This window comes from Perissodus microlepis, chromosome 13 (genome assembly GCF_051167445.1).
Source record: "Perissodus microlepis isolate ML-2025 ecotype Zambia chromosome 13, ASM5116744v1, whole genome shotgun sequence".
Classification (NCBI taxonomy): domain Eukaryota; kingdom Metazoa; phylum Chordata; class Actinopteri; order Cichliformes; family Cichlidae; genus Perissodus; species Perissodus microlepis.
Genome location: NC_140473.1, coordinates 23,381,993 through 23,402,445, shown reverse-complemented (window position 1 = coordinate 23,402,445; position 20,453 = coordinate 23,381,993). Strand labels below are relative to the sequence as shown.

Here is a 20,453-nt window from a genome sequence, read left to right as displayed (position 1 = left end):
AAGACATGCAAATTACAGTTTAAAGCCACAATAGGATTTTTCTAGTCAAGAATTTTTAAAAAAAATAGTTCAAAGCAGACCAGGCTTTTGGCTGCCAAGAATCATTTTGTATTAATGTACAAGAATTTTACTGAAGTTTCATTTTTAAATCTACTCAGTATGACTGCAAATGTCATTAATTATGAAACACATTGGAAAGCCATTTCTACAATACATTAACTTGAAATTACAATTACAGTTTAAAAAACAAAATACAAATGCTGACTCACATTTCGTGTCCAGGTCAGGCGCTCGGTGTTGTAGCCCATCAGTGTCATGAAGCAGGTGACAAACAGGCTCCACTCTGTGTGGGCACTGGGGCCTCCAGGTGCATTGTAGATGTTATACCATTTCACCAAAACCTGTTGCATTTAAAGAATTTAGCAAAACTAAATGGAGTTTCTCTACATCATTGCAATGAAAATAAAGAGTGTATCTGCATGTTTGTGTGAAAATAAAGCCCTGAAAAACATAATTTTGTCATTCAGCCTCTTACTCTACCTAATGAGATCCTATACAATTTCTGCCAAAGCCTAATGAGGCTGGGTTATTGTATACATTTCCTTCTTTGTTTTTCCTTCTTGATTAGTTGGAGACAGTTAGTTGGTCAACTCTGATGTCATACTCTGTACACTAACCACGACTGAGTAACATTTAAATAAACATGATGGAGATCTTACACTCTAAAGGTTTCAGTGCTTATAAATAGCACAGCTTGAGGTTACCTTTCCTGAGTATAAAATTTCCTACACATCATACACAAGTCCCAGATTCAGACATCCATCTTGATGTCTGAATTTGGATTAAATTGCAAATACATTTACTTAAGACCATCAACACAAGGTTCCTCAATTTTTTTTGCCCTTCATTTCAGTTTGAAATGCATTTGTGAACATAAGATGGCCAAATTCAATTATGTGAAACCTTTCCCAAAAAATTCAATCATGGGTAAAGATCCAGATCCAGACTGACCAATCACAGGTAGAATTTTCATGCAAACCGATCAATAGTTTTTTGAGTAATCATCTGAACGAACACGCACGCACGCGCGCGCACACACCTCCTTGGTAGAGGTAATAATGCACTGAATTAAAATTATTGGCAGACTGGTTAAGTTGTTATTCTGAATCTTTGCTTGTCTGCGCACAATGTCAAGTTTTTAACTAAAACATAATTTGTAACTGAAATTCCACATGTTCACTTCCACCAACCTTCATAGCAGCTTCCTTAGGCAGGATAAAACGAATTGCCTCAAGGCACTTTCTCACTGAAATACACAAAGGGAAACAAGGGAAACAGCAAAAGTGTCACAGTTTTTAGTAGCTAGATGTCAAATTCACAATCATATGAGGCAATTCAGAAAACACACATTTACTAACATTTTTTCTACATAATGGATGGAATTAGATAACCATTGTACAGTTTTATTAGTTATATTACGTTTAAGAAATAATAATCAATGTGAATGTGAGAAAACAATACATTAGTTTTATTAAGATGCAATAATTTCAAAACAGGAAAAGATGAAATACATAAAAGGTTGCTGGTTGGATTCTCTCAGCTGTAGAAATTGGTGGAAATGCTATTTTAAAAGTCTTAAATTCAGTAAAACCACTGCCTGAATTCTAGGCTTAAAACTAGAGCTAAAACTTTCTAATACTTGTGCTACCAACCACAGACAAATGGAATTTTAGAAACAAACACAAAAAAGCGCAATACAATTATTTTTAACAGATTTTTTAATGAATCTCATCCTGATCTGACAATTTCCACCTATTATCCTCTACCCCCCAAAAAGAAAAATGGAAATTACAAACTAACTACCACAACAACAGTAATTAGCGCTACCATGTCTCCTAACAACTCTGGCCAATCAGATGCTTAATCAACATCACTGGGAATCTTAATTGGACACCCAGAGTTGGAAAGGTCAAGAAAGAGGTAGCTAAATGCCATTTCATTAGAGGAAGAAAGCCTTGTCTACAGGATCGATTACAAAATAATGGAGAGCAACATATGAACAAGACACAAAGGCAGGTACACAAGGCAGCAAGAGTGATACACGCTGCTTAGTGACAATGAAGGCTTTAAAAATAAAAACTAACAAAAGCTAGAAGAGAAGGTTCATGGTCACAGTAGACCCACTAGTGGTAGACAACAGATGAAATCATCCAGCTGACCTCAAAGTTAATTGGTTAGAAAAAAAACATCTGTAATTTAGTTTAATTATTATAAAGTACATGGTCATCAGCTACTATGTGCTATTGGGAAATGAAATCATCGGGGAAATGAATAGGTCTGTCTGCTGTTATACCATAGAGTTTGTTTTACCAGCTGAGTGGACTTTCCAGAAAAACAAACAGCAATTTTCCATTTCATGTGGAAAATCTTACATAAGAAAACGAAGCAGACAGAGCAGACAGTCAGAATCTTTGGAAGGTTTAAAGTTAAAAAAGGCATTTATTTTTTTAAGTTAATACCTTTGGATGATTATCTAAAAATGTTGATTAGATAATCAAAGGTTGTGGTACAACATAGCAAGAAAATATTTTATGCAAATCTGTTTGTTGGATCTTAAAAATGGGAAATGTTATTAAACCCCTCCCTCCCCTGCAGGTACTTTTAAACAACTGAAAGGATAATGACTTTTCAGTAAAGCCAAAAGGTGAAAACCTTAACCAAAAAAAAAGAAAAAAGAAAAAAAAGAAGTGGCAACAGTGGTTTCATCAGCAGTGGCAAAGATGCTGCCTCACATTTGTTTAGATAAAAGCTGCTAAAAGCTTTTAGTACTACCTGATTTAAAAGAAAAAGATCCCTCCATTTTTATTCCCACTGTGAACTGATGTTAATGGTTTAGCAAAAGAACAGGCTTTTTAAAAACAGTGAAAACACTAAATAGATTTGTTGACTAATTTTTACATCAAGCCTGTGTAAGAGATTACACAGTAAGAGCAGATGTGGATATCTGTGCTTCTGCACATCTAAAAACAACCGTGTCATCTTTCCAATTCACCTCAGCATAGCAGGCCATCTGTTTCCAGATATTTTATTACCAGAGGTTCAGACACACATTACATTTCGCTTTCAGTTCATACATGTACGACCTTTCCTTTCCATTTCCTGAAGTAGTTATGATGCACAACATCATTCTGTTAAGCCATATATAAAGATTTGAGCTACATATATTATTTACAATACATTTAAATATCCTCTTTAATAGATTTAAAAAAAAATTAACAATTCTGGTGTTGTGAAAGTGTTTATCAGTGTAATGTTTTGTGCTTGCTGCCCATGTGTGTCTGCCCCATAATGGTCCTCAAGACATCAAGATTATATGTCACTGTGGACACGATGCAGAGTGGCTCTCAAACCTAATTAAAAGGACCTCACCGCACTGACTAAGCGATCTGTGTGTGGTCTCACTTAAAATGTACACGCCAACACTGTCGGCTGCAATGTCAACTCTTAAATGTGTGAGAGTGTTTCTTTGATTTATTTTTTTAAATGTATATATGTGTGACTCACCCAGGTCTGAAGTAGCAATCTCTGGGATAGAAATCCTCAGCATTGTGCCAATGCTTAGTTCCTGGAGAAATTGTGGAGACAGATTGTGCATACATTTAAATTATACTCTTTAAGTTCAATTTCACATCAATTTCATATCAGTGCAAAACAGCTGTTTGTGAGCACAAAACTGATAAAAGACCTCAACAGAGAAAGCCTGATTGTAAATCTCAGAAAAAAGAAACTGGTGTGTGCAATAACTCATTGTCTTCGGGTATACTAGACAGACTCGCCAGAAACACTAAACAACAGCAAATAACATTTAATTACATGCAGTCAGAAACTTCCTGGCTGCAACTTAAGCTGATTAAACTTTCAAGCACTACTCCAATCACTGATGTCGCATCAGGCGTTCTTACAGCATTTTGTCAAAAGTGCAACACACATGAAATTTTCAACCCATAACTTGAAACAAAATGCTTCGAAATATTTCAAATAAAGATTCCTGTATTGATTTGTCATAAAATAAGTAGTCTGATCTTCATCTATAATTAATCTCTGCCTGAACATCCTGTAAAGATGACACCATAAGTAAAACTTGCTAACACCTTTGTTCATGTGCTCATTATAAGAAAAAGATTGAAAAAGAAAAGTTTTGAAGGACAGAATAGAAAGTAACCATTAAAAACATAATTACAAAACATCCCATGTTTGCAAAAGACAAAATGGAGGTTTAACAAAACTTCTTGAAAAATGCTTTGTTGTTAGGCAAGCTAAACCTGGACCTTCGGTGAAAATTAACAATGTTTAGTTTAGAAGTGAAAAAAAAATAAAAATAGCACTGCACAACAACACCTAAACGTCTATGCAACTCTGAAGAATGGTTTAGTTGTGTTAGGGATGCCTTGAGTATTTGTTAAAAGAACGATGAATTATAAATTGTATTCTTTATGCCGGGTCAAGGCATTTCTGGTGTCCAATTCTGGTGTGACTATGAATGTGAATGAGGACTGTCTCTCTCTATTAGCCTTGTGATGGACTGGCAACCTTCCTAGGGTGTACCTCAGGTGGATTTCAGGGCCTTTGTGACCTGAAACTTGGGAGAGTTGGTGGTGTTGGTGATGCAACAAGACAATGACCTAAAGCACACCAGTAAGTCAACAACAGAATAACAGAATTTTTTAAAACGTGTGTTGAAATGGTCAAGTCAAAAGAGTCCCATCTTCAACCAAATTCAGCTGTCAAGTAATGACTTCTTCTCTCTGCTGGGTTTAATCAAGACATCCCAGAAATACTGATGACCTGAAACAGTTACATGAACACTCCAGCAATTCTTCCTGTTGATGTGCAAGTCTCAGAAGCAGCTTCTTGATGCTAAAGAAAACTCAACAAGATATAAATTATAGGGTTCACTTAATATTTCATGATTGCTTGTACTCTTGTTTTACTTTTCTTCATTTTTTCATTATGTGTTTTATCCAATTGTAAAGTGTCCTTGGGTGTCTTGAAAGACGCTTTATAAATAAATTTTATTATTATTGCTACACTTCATTCACAGCATTTTTCTGTTGCAGCAAGTTATATCCATTATTCTACCAGCTGCATCACAGCTAATATCATGAGCTGAAAAGAAAAATAACCAAATCAGTCACTGAGAGCATGCAACCTTCACATTTTCACCAGGATCATAACTGTATATTTCCAATTATTTTGAATAGCTGTGCTCTAGATGGAAAAACAGACCAAAACCTCTCATCACATTTTCTCCAGAAGGTTTTGTCCTGTTCTTGTCATCTTTTCATGAAAGAAACCCTGATGTGAAACTCAACAGGAGCTGGAGGTTTGAAAAGTCCCTTGCGCCACATTAGGAACAATTAGTCTCTGGATTGACATATTGAGGTCTCAAACAGAAATTCAATGAGCAAAGCTAAAAGAGTAGCAGCCTGCAGACAGAAAGCTTTCTGATGATGTATAAGAGAAAGAAACAGTGATGTTTGGCTGGTGTATAACTTAGAGAATAATGTAAAGTCCTGGAGCTGAAGAGAGTGTCTAGACCAAGTCTGACAGGATTAACCCAAGAGGCAGAAACACGAACAGCGTTGCTTTTGTAACCGTCATTCACAAATATGAATGGGCCTGAATCACTTGTGCAGACACACAGACATTAGAAACAAGAAACAACACCTGAAGGGAGAGTCTCACTATGTTGTCGTGGTGCAGTAGCAGTCAGTCCAAATTTCACTTGATGCGTTTTTACCCTCCACTGCACTGACAGCTGACAACCATCTTTTGGCAGTTTGTATCAGAAAAGTCCCCTTCTAATAATCAGCTCTGTATATGTCATTAAACTCTGATGAGTTAAAAAATTAGGACACCAAACATTAATTTGAACTTGTGTTTTGTTTTGGCTTTGATTACATCATCTGTTTCTTGTACTGGCTGTGAGTGTGTGGATGACCGATCATCTGAGTTAATCCCCCTTGATTACAAAACACACGTTTTACCTATTGTTGAGAAAAAAAAAGGGATCAATGCCATCTATGTTAAACACAGAAAACCTACCAGAGTCACCCGGTTGCAGACAGGATCACGTAAGGCATTGATGTAGGGTGTGGCTGGCTGAAATGTGTAATCCTCCAAAAAGGAAGCATCATGGTGTTTAATGTTTGGACCCCTTAGCCCTGTCACTGGTGAAGGCATGGCATCCTGAAGAGAGGTGTTAAAATAGAGAGGTGAACCAAAGGAGTCAAATGTACCAGCTATACAGTACACACTTAAAAAGCAAAGAAAAGTGCATTTACAACGCATGTTAATACCTCATCAAGTCTTTGGAGATGCCTACTGCCAGCGTTAGCAGGTGTGCTAACAGTTTCCACTGGTGTGCTGCGGTGAGGGAGGTGATTGGTCAGGCTGAAGGAGGGTGACAACAGTCCAGGCACAAACACCTTGCTGACCTACGTGACAGCCAAGAAAGCAATCCCATGATTCATTACACCGTTAAAAAAAAATTAATAAATCAAAAAATCTGAGAACTCAATTGACATCCACAGTAAGCAAAGGCAGCTGTGCTTACCCTGGTGATTCCTGTATAGAGAACCAAACTACCACAGGCCTCCAGAACTAGCATGGCATCTATACTCTGAGGAGCAAAGTTTCATTGTCAGAAACACGTTGAATGTTACTCCAAAAAAAACAAACGAACAAAAAAAAACAAAAAAAACCTCCTGCTGTAATTTCCCCAACTGTCAACAACTCGATACAAAGAAAATTATCAAATATTCACACAAGATGCTAGAACCTGTAAATGCGCATACTTAAAAAAATAACTTAAAAGTTGATAATGATAATGAATAAATATAAAAAAATTCAAGCATCCAACTCCATAGTTTTCCTGGGAGACCTCAGGTCACATGGTAGTTTTACCATCCAGACGATGGAGAAAACTGAAAGTTTCAGGAAAGAATGACCTACCTGATCTAAACTAGAAAAAACATTTTGCTATTAGACTTTTTTGATAGGCATGGCCCGGACATAACAACCACTATGATAAATAATTACAGTTTTTAATTTTATTTTTAAAGTTTTAATTACAGTTTTTCACAAAATCCTTTGCGGAACAGATTTATCTCATGTATATACACACATTAGTTCCTGTAGGTAGCAAGGAAAACCTTAATTATATCTTGCAAAACTTGTAATCATCCGGATAAGATTTAAAAAAAAAATAAAAAAATAAAAAAATACAGGAAGGCCTCCTACACAATGTTTACAACTTTACACCACCCATGCAACAATTTGTTAAGGTGGAAGAGCCGGCTATTTTCAGCACAGTACAGTACCATAAACTTGATACAGACGCTTGACTCTAATGAATACTGTGTTTTCCCCCGTTTTAATTTTTGCGCTTTCCCTTTCAACTCTCCAATTATAGAATTTTATAATGTACCTGCAGAGGCTCTGCATCTTTAGCAGGGATGGTTGTGACAGAGGGGAAGATGAGCTGTGACGTATCATTGCTCTCAATAAACTTCACACATCTGCAGAAAATAAAATGATCGTGAAAAAAAAAGTTAACTTGTGAACTCACATTTCACAACAAATTAGGGTGGAGAAAGATGTTTGTATGTTTGTTTACCTGAGCTGTTGGTGAGATTCCACCAGGAAACACAGATAGTGATTCTCACAGAGATCAGAGGTCAGGAATACTTTAGATGCCTGGCTGCTCATTTCCCTGTAAATGGTAAAAAGAGATGCTAACTGATGTCAAACAGCAGAATTTGCTAAATCGGAACAGCCTAAAGCAACAGAAAGAACTGTATGTCATAGAATACAAATGATGTCTTTAAAAAAAAAAGTTGTGTATTATGCAAACACGAAGAACAAGTTGCTCACAAACTTTGATCTAAAGGCTAATGAACAACTTTGCAAGACCATTCAAGCTTTCATTGCTTATTGCTTTTTCCTTTACTGATTAAAATACGACAAAAGAGTTACAAGCTTCAAAGCAATTTTTACATTTTTAAGAGCGATTTTTGAGCTAAAAATGGTCAACAGCTTTGAAGTTAGAGTTAAATGCTGCCGATTACCTGTTGGAGCCAGCAGTGACCGCCTCGCTCCACAGCTGCTCCATGCAGAGGTCGGGTATGATAGGTTCCATCTCTGGGACCAACACTGTCTCATTGATAGTACTGTTGGGAGATGCTAACAAGCCATGGTGCCCCCTGGGGGATGAGCTGTGCAAAGACGTGTTGAAACGAGCCACACCTGAAAAGGATGGAGCTGCCATGCCTGGAGAGTGGGCACGGCTGAGACAGGAGGACAGGGGATAAGCATTTTTCAGTTTTTACCTATTATGTTTTTATTTTACCTGTTGTCACAAAGTGAATGAGTAGGTGCTTTCAGAAAAGAGTATGGCCCTCTTTGGCTAGGTTAACCTCACCTGAGGGCGGCCATGTTGGATATACTTGGAGAATGAACTCGAGAGTGAGTTCCTGGTGAGGATGTGACAATCCTGCTCTGGTGGCTGTGCAAAGCACTGTAGTGGAGGGGAGAGCTGGACCCAACAGCACTGCAGGAAGAAAAACAGTAACCAGGTCAGATGCTGACGTTTTGGTCTCTAAGTTTTTAACTTGTAATTATTTTTAAGGCACTATAATCCATTAAGTATCACTTTATTGTTCTGTCTGTATGACACAGCAGCAACCCCAATAACTGAGGAGCTGTCTTTAGACAGTGGGACTTAGAAATGTAACGAGACGCTAACTAATTCCTGCCCGTCTACTAATCACTTGATTAGGCTGCTCCACTTTCAGTACCTTGTTCCAGTCCCAAGTCCATGCCCACTTGGACCAGTGCCACCAGGGGAGTCAAGACGGGAGACATTCCGCAAATGAGAAGTGAGAAAGCCTGAAGCCATCAGACCCAACGGTGTCCCAACCGGTTCTGCCGGACACCGCAGGACTGTAGAGCGCTCCTGATAGGGTTAAAAGGCTTTAGTTTAGGAAGAACTTAGTTGGTTTTAGTGTGTTTGTGTGTATTCATGATCACTCACATCATGTGTGACTTTGCGCAGAGTCCAGACAGAGTGTATTCCTTGAACTGTGTCATATGATACAACTATAGATGGCTGACAGCAGGTAAACACTATCTTCATGGCGGAGTCAGACACATACTGCACACGGGAGCCTTCAAACAGACCTGGAAAAAAGAATATGCACAAATTCAGGAAAAATATGAAATAAGTTCACAAGATCTCATTCTGAGAAGATCAGTGTCTCATACCTGCAGGTTTACACACAACTGGTGCGATCTCATCTAGAGGATGCAGCATGCTGAACACTGTGGGCAGAGGTTCCCTGTACGGGGGGGGGGAAATAAGAGCTCAGTCCCTCGGTTATATACTTCCCGCACTGTTTTATGTTTGTGTATGTAGGTCAGTGTAGAAATGTCTGTCACTACATTATTTCACATGGATGCACTGATTAATCGAAACGTGTGTCATGTACTTGTGAAGGCATGTGATTGCAAGTGCAGAGTGTGAGCATATACCCAGGGGGGCTGAAATGTGCATCATTTGCTGTGTTTTTACGTTCCATAAGAAGTCCAAACTTTGTTGCCCACACATTTGACACCTTGAAAAGAAAAGACAGTACAGACTCATGAAACATTTTTAACAGATGTCTGGTATCAACAATTTTTGAAAACACTGATGGCAGCCGATGGTACTCCCCAGCCTCCTAGTAGAAGTATGAATTTCCAAATTTTACATCGCCTTGTTCTCATGAGGTCAAGGTTTCTGAGATTCAAACTAGTACAAGATTTTTAGTAGATACACCTATGGTATAATTTTCAAAATCCTATGTGACTTCATTCTTAAGTTATTGCATTCACAAACTTGGGTGTCCATGTAGCCCCCTTAAATGCTAAGCTGTTCAATATTTTGATCTGCATTTAAAACAATACAAAAAAACTGCACTCTGTTTACACACATCCATCACGACCAGTAAATAATAAAATTCATAGTAAAATTCATCATGAATAAAGTCTCTGTCAGATATTTATTTTAAGGCTAGAGGTACCACTTGTTTTCTTTGCTTTCCTAGAGTAGTTTAATACAGCCTTATATAAATTAATATTGAAAAACTGACAATATTCACAAAACTTTGCATTTTACATCCCAGCCAATTGGCTTCTAATTTAGCTATTAAAATTCTTATTTAAAAAAAAATGGTTACTTGTACTATTTTTAAATTATCTTGAATAACTTTCTATTGAAACTAATACTAATGATATTCTCTGCCACTTAAAAACAGCACTGAAAGGTTAAGAAAAGTGCAACACCCTGAGAGCTTCAATGTCAGGGACACCACAGCAGTGGGGATTCTTCCTGTCACAAAGGCTCTCACAAGGTGTTTCTTGCCTTTCTCACAACACCAACCCACGGTTTGTTTGCCTCTTTATTAAATTCAGTTATTTAGTAAGAGTGTATGTCCAACCTTTCCCGTAAGAAAATATCAAATGCTTTATCACGAACTCCACATGCCTCAAGTTTAAAAAAACAATAAAACAAAACTAAAACGTTGAAAACACATCCCAAAATCAAATTATATTTTGTTGGTGTGCAACAGACTACTGAGTGAAAGACACTCGTAAATACACATAGCTATGCACACACATAAACTCACACACAATTACTTCCCACTATCAGTGATGCAAATTTTCTATCATTACTGGTTAACCAGAAAATGGTTAACCAATAATGGCTCTGAGAAATATCCCTAATCCAAACGTGGTGGGTTGTGTGGTTTTAGTTCAGCTGCGAGGTGGGGTAATGTTTCAGAGACTTATGCATCCACTAATCAAATTATCCTTTTATTCAGCAGTGTTCTGGAACATGGGAGACACACAAAGAAGCCTGCAGTTACTGCTGTATGTCAGCTTGCATCTGTGTTGAGGTGGAAGTTTAGGTAGTGGAGGTCCAACTGAGTCACACAGATTTAAAATAATTTTGTGGCTCATGTGTAGACCCATCTCTTTCTCTGGATATAAACATTCCCCATTAATATTCCTCTATACCTCACCTGGAAGGGCAGTGGTGAGATGAAGTCTTTCCCAGTCATGGTGTGAACATTAACACAGCTACTCTGGACAATACACACTGTGAGCTCCACTTCTTCCTCTGCAAAACATTAAAAACATTCTGTGTTTTGTTCATCAGGACTGCAATATGAATAAGCAAAAAACTGCACAAAAAGACACAGTACCATCATTCTTCTTGTGAGGAGCAGCAAAGTTGCACCACAAGGCCTGGAGATAATACAAAAAAAAAAATTGTTTCAAGTCTTAGAGCACAGAATCCTGACAATCATCGTGGACGATATACAATCTATATAGTAAAGCAAAAGCCATACTGATTCCTGACAGAAAACAACATGGTCCCTCATTTGCCCTTAGAAATGAGAATGGACAAGCACAATTATGAGAGACCATGTAGTACACAAAACAATCAGAAACAGACCTGCTGCACTGGGCTGTCAACAGTGAAGGCCTTATATACACTGGAAGCTTGAGCCCTACTACCCTGGCTCCAGACAACCACGTTTCCTGCTGCATAGAGTTCTTCTTCAAATTCCACATCTTCCTCTTTGACTCCCTTGCAGCCCTTCCTAAGCTGCCAAAATTCCTGTCATTCAAAACACATCAACACAGAAACCAAATCAAAACCACATTTGAGCTTAACAACACATTAAGTACTGCAGTGCAGCAGTGTTGTAACAATTGCACTGACTATATTAGTGTAAAAAAAAATCATTAAAGATTTAAAGTAATTTAAGATATGTTAATGAAAAAACAAATTTAAACCCTTTAGGTGTATTCTATTTACCATTTTCCTTCTTATATTTTTACTGTTTAATACACACCAGTTCCTCTGAAGAGCAGGTCAGGAGAACAATTCAGGCTATCCATTAAATAAGACTGTTAGATGGCCCACTCCTATTATGAAAAATTATAGATCATAATACTAGACACTCTCACCCTCTCTCTCTCCTGCAGACTGACTTCCTGCAGGGACCCCACCAGGCCAGCAGCACCATCTGATGCCCACAGCTCGGAGGCAGGCTGGAGCTCTCTGAGCTGCAGGTTGAAGGCGTTTGGATGGTTCCTGCAGTGCTCGCGGCCAAACGGGACAAATGACTGCAATTCCCCTGCGGCAATCATCGTGGCTGTCTCTTCATACACGACTTCCGACATGAGTTTCAGATATCAGCATTATTTCTGGGAAGAACAGAGTTTGAGGTATAAATAACAGTATTTAAAAGCAAGCAAGACTTTTTTTCAGACACAATACAACTGAAGGGCATCACCAATTTGCGCCATACCAGTCCGTTTAGCTGTAGTATTCATATCCATTATTTAATACGATAAAAAATAAAGTATAGATCCTCGAGACAAGTTTATTGTAGTACTTAAGAACGAAGAGTTTCACATAAACTGTTCTCTTCTGTCATTTTCTCTTTATAACATTAATGATGACATCACTTTTATCAGTAGCTTATCTGTAAAGTACTGTGAATACCAGTGAGTATAAGATGAGGTGTAAATAAACTTCCTCTGCGTAAATAACTTTATTTAATTTACTTGACTGAAGGACAGATTGCATTACTGGTGGCTAAATAATGTTTTCTATTAACACATCGACAACTTAGTTGGCTGAAGCAGGCTCACTGGACCTTTACTATTACTAAAACTATCCCGTTAGAGGGGTCAACATAGTAGGAGATAGAAATCTCATTAACAATTTCCACAGGACTTCCACGGTAGCAAGTTTCTGTTGACTTTGACAGACGCGACATGCTAGAAGTTAGCTGGAAGTTCTTACCTCAAAAACTCCCCCAAACAAAGTTCGGTACTCTACAGACACTAAGACGCTGTAAATTACATAAATATACAACTTGACAGTCAGCTATGAGTCTGCATGCTGACACTAAACACCATTGAAACGGCCCGACTAGCATGCTAGCTACCGTTAGCTGCAGCTAGCTTTCAGCTTACAGGGAGACATTTAGCCGCTAACCTGATAATAAGGAATAGTCTGGCCCTTGTCGCGGAGTCCTTATCTTTCCTTTCAATACGTCTCGCTTGCGCACAACGTTGTCACCCTCCAAACATAAAAACAAGTGGCAAATTCCGTATTCGCCTATAGCAGGTTTTCAAATGAGCGCGGACATCTTTGCTGTCCCGACATCCCATTCCTCCACGAGTCAGCCAATCAGCAGCGAGGAGGCGATATGTTGACATCTGATAGGCTGCCTCCGTCAGAGCTATGGACACTGCTATGAAAGACTGATGATCAGGATGTCTTATGTAAGTAATTCAGCCATAAATTAAAAATATAATATAATATTTTATAATATAAAATATAATAAAAAAAAATTCACTAATAGTATTTGTGGAAAATCTAGGTATATATAGATATATGAAGATGAAAAATAAATAAATAAAACGAAACTCAGTTGTTTATGTCTTTCTTTAGGGACATTTACTATTAGAGACCATTGGTAAATTTGCACTTGAGGCTTCCAGTAAGGTGAAAGCTGTCGGAAAGGAAAGCAAATATTATGTCTTGCAGCAATAAAATGTTTTTGAATATCTATTAAAGTTATTTAAAGCTGCAGTTTAATTATGCATTATCCCCTGTTGCTGTTCAATCCTATGTGTGGGCCAGTCTATCAGAACAAATTGGGTTTAAAAGAAGGATGGCTTTAAAGAAAGATAATCTAAAATATTTTTAGACAGCGAATACATTTCACCAAGGTCTAATATATGATAGAACTGTGAATAATGCAAAGTTCCTCTGTTTAAATATACTGTGACCATAATAGTTCCACTGTAAGTGTTCCAGAGTGACTACAGTGGTTTGACAACAACCATGATTTTTGAGGATGAAATCCTTTGCACTTAAAATAATGAAATATTTATATTTAATTTCTTGTATGTTTATGATACGTTTAAAACTAACCAGCAACAGTAACTATCTGGCTGACAGCTATTTCGGTTTATTGAACAGATCAGATGTATTTTTCAGTATTTAATTAACTTTTTATTTGTATGCTAAATAAAATACATGAAACAAAATTGAAAAAAACATTGACAATTATTTAAATTAGTTGATAACCAAAATGATGTTTGGATGCAAAAACCGTCCACATCTCAAATAGTGATGTTTGACTTTCAGACTTGATGACGATGTTAAACTTGGAGGATATTAATAAACAGAGCAGAGAAAATAACTGTCACCTCAATTAGGAGTAAATATGCTGATATTTAATGGGGGAAGTAGTGGGTGATTAACAGCATGTCTTCAAAGTCACACAGATATTTAGACTCAATATCAATATTCAAAGAAAACTGTCATTTTTATGTTACATTTAAAAGAATATCATCTGTTTAAATGTTTAACTTCTTTTATTAATTTTCTAATCACATTTTGAACAACAAGTTTTGCTATGTTTGAAAAGCTATAGTTTACATCATTACTGTAGTTATTTGTAAGAAAAAAACATTTAGGCCTACTCCAATATTATTAAGAGCAGTTATGTCATGAATTTCATCCTTCTGCCTCAAAGAAATCAAAGTCTGCACAACGCAGTCATGAGAAAATACACTGATGTAGGAAGCTGGGAGTGGCTCGGTGCTCATGGATGTGATGGATGTCGCACTGCAACAAGGTATGATCTGAATGAGTTAACTCTTCCAAATGATATCACTGCGGCTCACTGGGGAGTATGTGTCTGTCAGGGAAGGGAAGGCAGATAAATAAAGTGAGAGAATGTTATTCCATCTCTGACTAACAGTTGTTGTCTTTTCCCGGTCTATTGTGTATTTCACATAATTGCCTGAAAATAACACCAATTTTTGGCTCTAAATTGAATTCTCATCATCCTCTCCTGCATGCTTTCACTAACACTAAATGACTTCTGCTCCAAACTATTGCCTCATTCTGAGTATAATTGACTGATCTGTATCAGTGAATACTCTCCAGATGCTGATCGCAAAAACCTTGAGCTTCACATTCTAGGTTTACTTTGTAACGCATGAAAAGACTCACATTTGCATGAGAAAACATTAATTATACTGAAATAAAAACAAATACTGCCAAAAATCTTTTGCACTTCTCGGCATCTTCATATTTTCTACAGTTCTCTGTCCTGTTCAGTTATGTAACAGGCAGGATTTCGATCGAAATACAGAACATGGGATACGAGAGTCAACTCAAACACTCTGTTATGTTGCTGGTAGCTCACAGAACAAACCTAAACAGGGGCAGAAAACACTAGAACACAATGCAGGGAGACACACAACAAATGAGGGAGGACATGACAAAGAACTAAGGAAAACTCAGGGCATAAATACACATATGAGGTAGTTAGGGAGCAAGGAAACAGCCACAGAATCTAACTAACACGACAAGTGACCAGCAAAATAAAAGATAAAGTAACTAAACACTGAGACAATGACTAACATACAAAATTGACACGAACAGGAAAGCTAAGAAAATAACAAGAGACTAAATCAAATAACCCTAAGCAGAATGCTTGTTGAAAATAGACATTAACTGAAACTTGAGGACTAAATTATAACCAAGAACCAAAAAACTCCTTCATTCCAAGAACACAGGAAATCATAAATGAGAAAAAACTCTTAACTAAGAACAAAGAATAACAAACTCAAAACACTGGGTCAAATACTGAGGACCATGGCAACCACTTGCTAAACAAGCTTGGACTTATAAGCATGTTTCTAATACTAAAAGAATGTGCAGTCCACATCATTTCTCCTCTTCTTCTGCCATGGCAGGTTGTTGCCCTTCTAAAATGTTTACAGGCAGATCCTTAAATACATGGACAAAAATGTAATTTTGTGTAATTTTGCATTTGTACACCAACACACTGATTTTAAAACGGGCAATCAAGATGTAAAGAAAGTGAAGATTCAGCTTTAATTCATTGCAGTGGGTTTAATAAATCTTATATTGTCATATGAAATGTTTAGGATCTGCATTGGTTTTTGTACAGTCTCCCATTTTCAGACTCTCAAAAGTAACTGGACAATAATTAATTAGCAAAAATGTAGTAATTACTAATTCCTAATTTCTAACTAATACAATATTTTTTAGGGAGGAAAAAGTTTTTAACTCTCAAGGATCATCTATTAATCGATCAACACACAAAATTTCATAACTTCAACTGATGATTTTGTTGTCATAAACAAAGTTTCCTCATTTAGAAAAAGACAAGGATCATTAAATTCCATGGATTTATAAATAAGAATGTGTTTTTCATATATCAGCTTGACTTATTTGGCCCTAAGAAAAACTATATAAACAGTAAAAGTTGTAGTAACAGAGTTGATTTATGTAAATTCTACTGCAGCGCAACCTTCTAAGGTGTTGCTGAGTACAAAAGAACAAATCCAAGAAAGAATTATTGCACAAGCTGTTATTATATTGGATAAAATTGGATTTTTTTCGTGCTGCCTTTCCATGAAAATGAAGACTTTACAACACTATATCTCAACATATAACGCTCATATAACCATGACCTCATTACTCATTACACTCTTTTAGCTGTGGCAGATTGGCTCTTTTTGGTGAGGTCATCTTGCCATAGATGCTCAGACTTCATTACTGAGGGGTTGTGGTGACGCGCTGAAGCTGGCTGGGCAGGGACACTGATAAAGTCGCACTCTAGTAGTTGAGAGAAATTGCTTAAATGTTCCAAGTGAGCAGCCAAGAAAGTATCTGAGTAGACTGATGGCTCTTTGTAACATTTCACTCCATCACAGCTGTTGCTCAGTTACTGCTTAAAAAGCAGTTTGACAAATACATCAGAAGCACCCATATAATCTAATGTATTTCAGCAACCTGTCCTAAACGTAAAAATTTCAGTTTTTGTTTACATTATGTAAGAGAGGCTTTGGTTCCACTTTATGGTCATTTTCAAGCCTCTCAGTAGTGGATATGCTATATTGAAGGGTGTCTAAAGCTCTGTACTTTTAAGTTTTACATTCAGTATCCTCAGTCACTTCTCATGCAAGGTTATTATAAATTATAAAATTATAAGATGCAGGCTTACCACTTCCATTGTAAGGTTAGATTTGACACTTAAAAACAATGCAAATTTAATTCCCCTGAAGAATAATTAATGTCAATTTCAGAGGGATGAGTAATATAAATGTGTTAATTTTGAGTGTTTAGTTTTCATTAGTGTTTCTTTCGTGTTTAAAAGTTAAACTTGTATATGACAGTCTAATTGAACTGGATGATTTATACATACGTGGAGATGTTTGTGAGAGTGTAAACTGGTATGTTACACCTCAGACTTTCAGTACAGCTCTGTGCCATGCCACTTACAGAAATACTGTGACGAATCTTCAGTAGTGGGAAATGTTGGTGACAGGCAGGAGGGGAAGGTCAGAGCACTTTTATAATGTGTTACTCCCCCTTAGTATGTGATTTAGAAATAGAGACATACATGCTTTTCTTGATAAAAAAAAAAAAGCTCATGCATAGTGTGTTCATGGTGTCATTTAAAAAGTTAGAGTAGATTAGTCTCAGTAGATTAATAATCCATAAGGATTAATATATAATGTATAATATGTACTGTGCGAATGTTTTAGGCAGGTGTAAATTGCTTTAAACAAACAATGCTTTCAGAAATATAAATAATTGTTTATTGGTCCCAAATGTATTTGTTTTGCAGGATAATGACCCCAAACATACAGCCAAAGTCATTAAACACTATCTTCAGCATAAAGAAGAGAAAGAAGTACTGGAAGTGAGGAAGGATGTGAGGAAGCCTATATCCACAGAAGATCTGTGGTTAGTTCTCCAAGATGTTTGGAGCAACCTACCAGCCGAGTTCCTTCTTAAAACTGTGTGCAAGTGTACCTAGAAGAATTGATGCTGTTTTGAAGGCAAAGGGTGTTCACACCAAATGCTGATTTGATTTAGATTTCTCTTTTGTTCATTCACTGCATTTTGTTTATTGATGAAAATAAGTGATTAACACTTCCATTTTTGAAAGCATTCTTTGTTTACAGAATTTTTTTCTCACCTGCCTAAAACCTTTGTGATTAAGATATGACCTACTTGTTTGTGAGTGTGTTAAAAGTTTTATAAATAGTTAATTCATATCATGATTCATGTTTAATTTGGGAAGCTGCTAGTTTTGAGAGTATTATTTTGAGGAGTGATCTGGAAGTAAGCATTTGCTTCTGAACATAAGACCGGAGAAATGGTGACCAACTTCAGAGAGAAAAGGCTAACAACATGTCCAGGGACAGGATGTTCATGTGGCAGAGGTGTACAAGTACCTCACTAACAGCAGAATGAACTGAAAGTCTAACACAGAAGCTGTGTACAAATGGGGAGCGAGCAGGTTCTGTTTCCCAAGGAAGCTGAGATCCTTCAGTGTGTGCAACACAATGATTGAGATTCACAGATGTGGTGAGCACAGTGTGTAGGGAGCAGCATCAGACCTGGTGACTCCAACAGACTCAACTGATTAGGAAGGCTGGCTCTGTGATTGGCAGAAAATTAGACACTTTTAAAGATATAAAATAGAACAGGTCCGTTAATAAACTGTTACCCATCATGGATAATCTTAACCAACCTCTGCATCATTTTGCTACAACTTTGAAACTGTTGAATATCATTCACTCTCTATGTTCCATGATTACCATATTGGTGCAAATCATTTCCAGTGTGGATGCGGATTTAGGCGTTTCTTTATGAAACACAAACATAATTTATTCTATGCATTTAACTCCTAGTGAGTCCCCAAGAAAGCAACTTTGTGGTCTCAAAAAAGAGAGAGCTGGGAGAGAGTAAGCAAACTGAGGGAAGTCAGCTGTTTCTTTCAGAAGATAATTAGAAGTTGTGAGCCAATGTCACGTGTGACACTGTATCTACAAAAGTGATCCAGCACAACTTAATTAACAGCCAGAGAGAGTGAAGCAGCCAGGCCCTTCTCCTAATGATATGACACAGGGATGAGCTTATGTACTGGCAAATAAAGTTATTCCAAGGGACCATTTGTATTCATAACAGTTTTCAGTTAGCATCAGTGCCTATATACTGGTGACCATTTTCATGTAACACTAAATCACCCAGTATATTTGGTATGGCTGTAGCTCAGGTGGTAGAGTGGGTCACCTACTCACTGGAAGGGTGGAGGTTCAATCCCAGGCTCCTCTAGTCTACATGCCAAATAAATGGTAAATGGCCTGTATTTGTATAGCGCTTTACTAGTCCCTAAGGACCCCAAAGTGCTTTACACATCCAGTCATCCACCCATTCACACATATCTTGCCCAAATATCCTTGGGCAAGATACTAACCCCATGTTGCCTCCGATGTATCCATAGGAGTGTGACGGCGAGTGAATGCTAGATAGAAGCACTAAAAATCTTAGATAAATCCTTAGGAGTGCTTGTGTGAATGGGTGAATGCACGAGTTGTATAAAGTCAGGTAAACCAGTCCATTTACCATATATCCAAAGGCATTAGACTGCTGTATAACTTTGGTGTTTGGCAATATCAGAAATATGCTAAAACGAATTAGATATCATATCACATACCCCATTTAATCTAAAAATCTAATCTGTATTATGGTTTTGACACATATTGAAACTTTCATAGATGTTATTTAAGATAAGATAAAACTTTATTAATCCCTCGGGTGGGTTCCTCTGGGAAATTCTGTAAACATTTTGTATTTACAATTGTATTTACAATTTGTATTTATATAGAGAGATATGACTCAATAAAAGAAGGGGACCTGGAGATATTGCTTATATACAGAATTATTAGTCTAATAACGATTTATTTTTCAAAAGTGTTTGCCAAATGCTCTTAAACAGAGCAAGGGTTTTTCAACACAACCTTTACAAACATCCTAATTTTGTTTTGGATGCTTAAATTATTTTCATTTTATTTATTTTTTTATTTTAGTTTTGACACAGAAGCAAAAATGATTAAGCAAAATAATGAAAACTAACAGGATCAAATATCATGTTAATAACTAGTCTGTTATTACTACTTGCCTGTAGTAATTTTCTGATGTTTTCAAGAAGTCTTACACACCTCTCTTAAACAATCTTATTCCCACTTCTTTGGCTAGACTCTGAAGCTTTCCAGATTTGATAGTCTTCTGACTTTGGCCTTCAGTTCACCCTACAAATTGTTAGTGTGTGGGTGAGCTGAATATCCCAATGCGATAGAAGTCAGGGCCAGTTTGACATGAATCCTCCTGCTGGATGCTTGAGGTCTTCCTGGATCTCCGCCCTCCTCTTGGCACACCTGCGAGAACCTGTTCATCATCAGCCTACTTAAGCTGGAGACAAACCTTC

At 37.1% G+C, this 20,453-nt stretch overlaps 1 protein-coding gene across 1 annotated transcript in view; it reads right to left on the bottom strand.

The window, feature by feature from the left end:
* anapc1 (anaphase promoting complex subunit 1) overlaps positions 1 to 13,301 on the bottom strand; it is a 59,562-nt gene extending 46,261 nt beyond the window's left edge. The window contains exons 1-19 of the mRNA XM_084948392.1: positions 13,118 to 13,301; positions 12,079 to 12,318; positions 11,561 to 11,725; positions 11,307 to 11,349; positions 11,124 to 11,221; positions 9,592 to 9,674; positions 9,325 to 9,398; positions 9,095 to 9,240; positions 8,859 to 9,016; positions 8,483 to 8,611; positions 8,130 to 8,348; positions 7,679 to 7,774; positions 7,490 to 7,580; positions 6,617 to 6,682; positions 6,360 to 6,497; positions 6,106 to 6,249; positions 3,565 to 3,625; positions 1,251 to 1,306; positions 270 to 401 (exon numbers count right to left, since the gene is read on the bottom strand). Coding sequence (XP_084804518.1) covers positions 270 to 401; positions 1,251 to 1,306; positions 3,565 to 3,625; positions 6,106 to 6,249; positions 6,360 to 6,497; positions 6,617 to 6,682; positions 7,490 to 7,580; positions 7,679 to 7,774; positions 8,130 to 8,348; positions 8,483 to 8,611; positions 8,859 to 9,016; positions 9,095 to 9,240; positions 9,325 to 9,398; positions 9,592 to 9,674; positions 11,124 to 11,221; positions 11,307 to 11,349; positions 11,561 to 11,725; positions 12,079 to 12,294 — 2,115 coding nt within the window. The 5' untranslated portion in view covers positions 12,295 to 12,318; positions 13,118 to 13,301. The remainder of the gene's footprint in view (positions 1 to 269; positions 402 to 1,250; positions 1,307 to 3,564; positions 3,626 to 6,105; positions 6,250 to 6,359; positions 6,498 to 6,616; positions 6,683 to 7,489; positions 7,581 to 7,678; positions 7,775 to 8,129; positions 8,349 to 8,482; positions 8,612 to 8,858; positions 9,017 to 9,094; positions 9,241 to 9,324; positions 9,399 to 9,591; positions 9,675 to 11,123; positions 11,222 to 11,306; positions 11,350 to 11,560; positions 11,726 to 12,078; positions 12,319 to 13,117) is intronic.
* Positions 13,302 to 20,453: the final 7,152 nt, after the last annotated feature.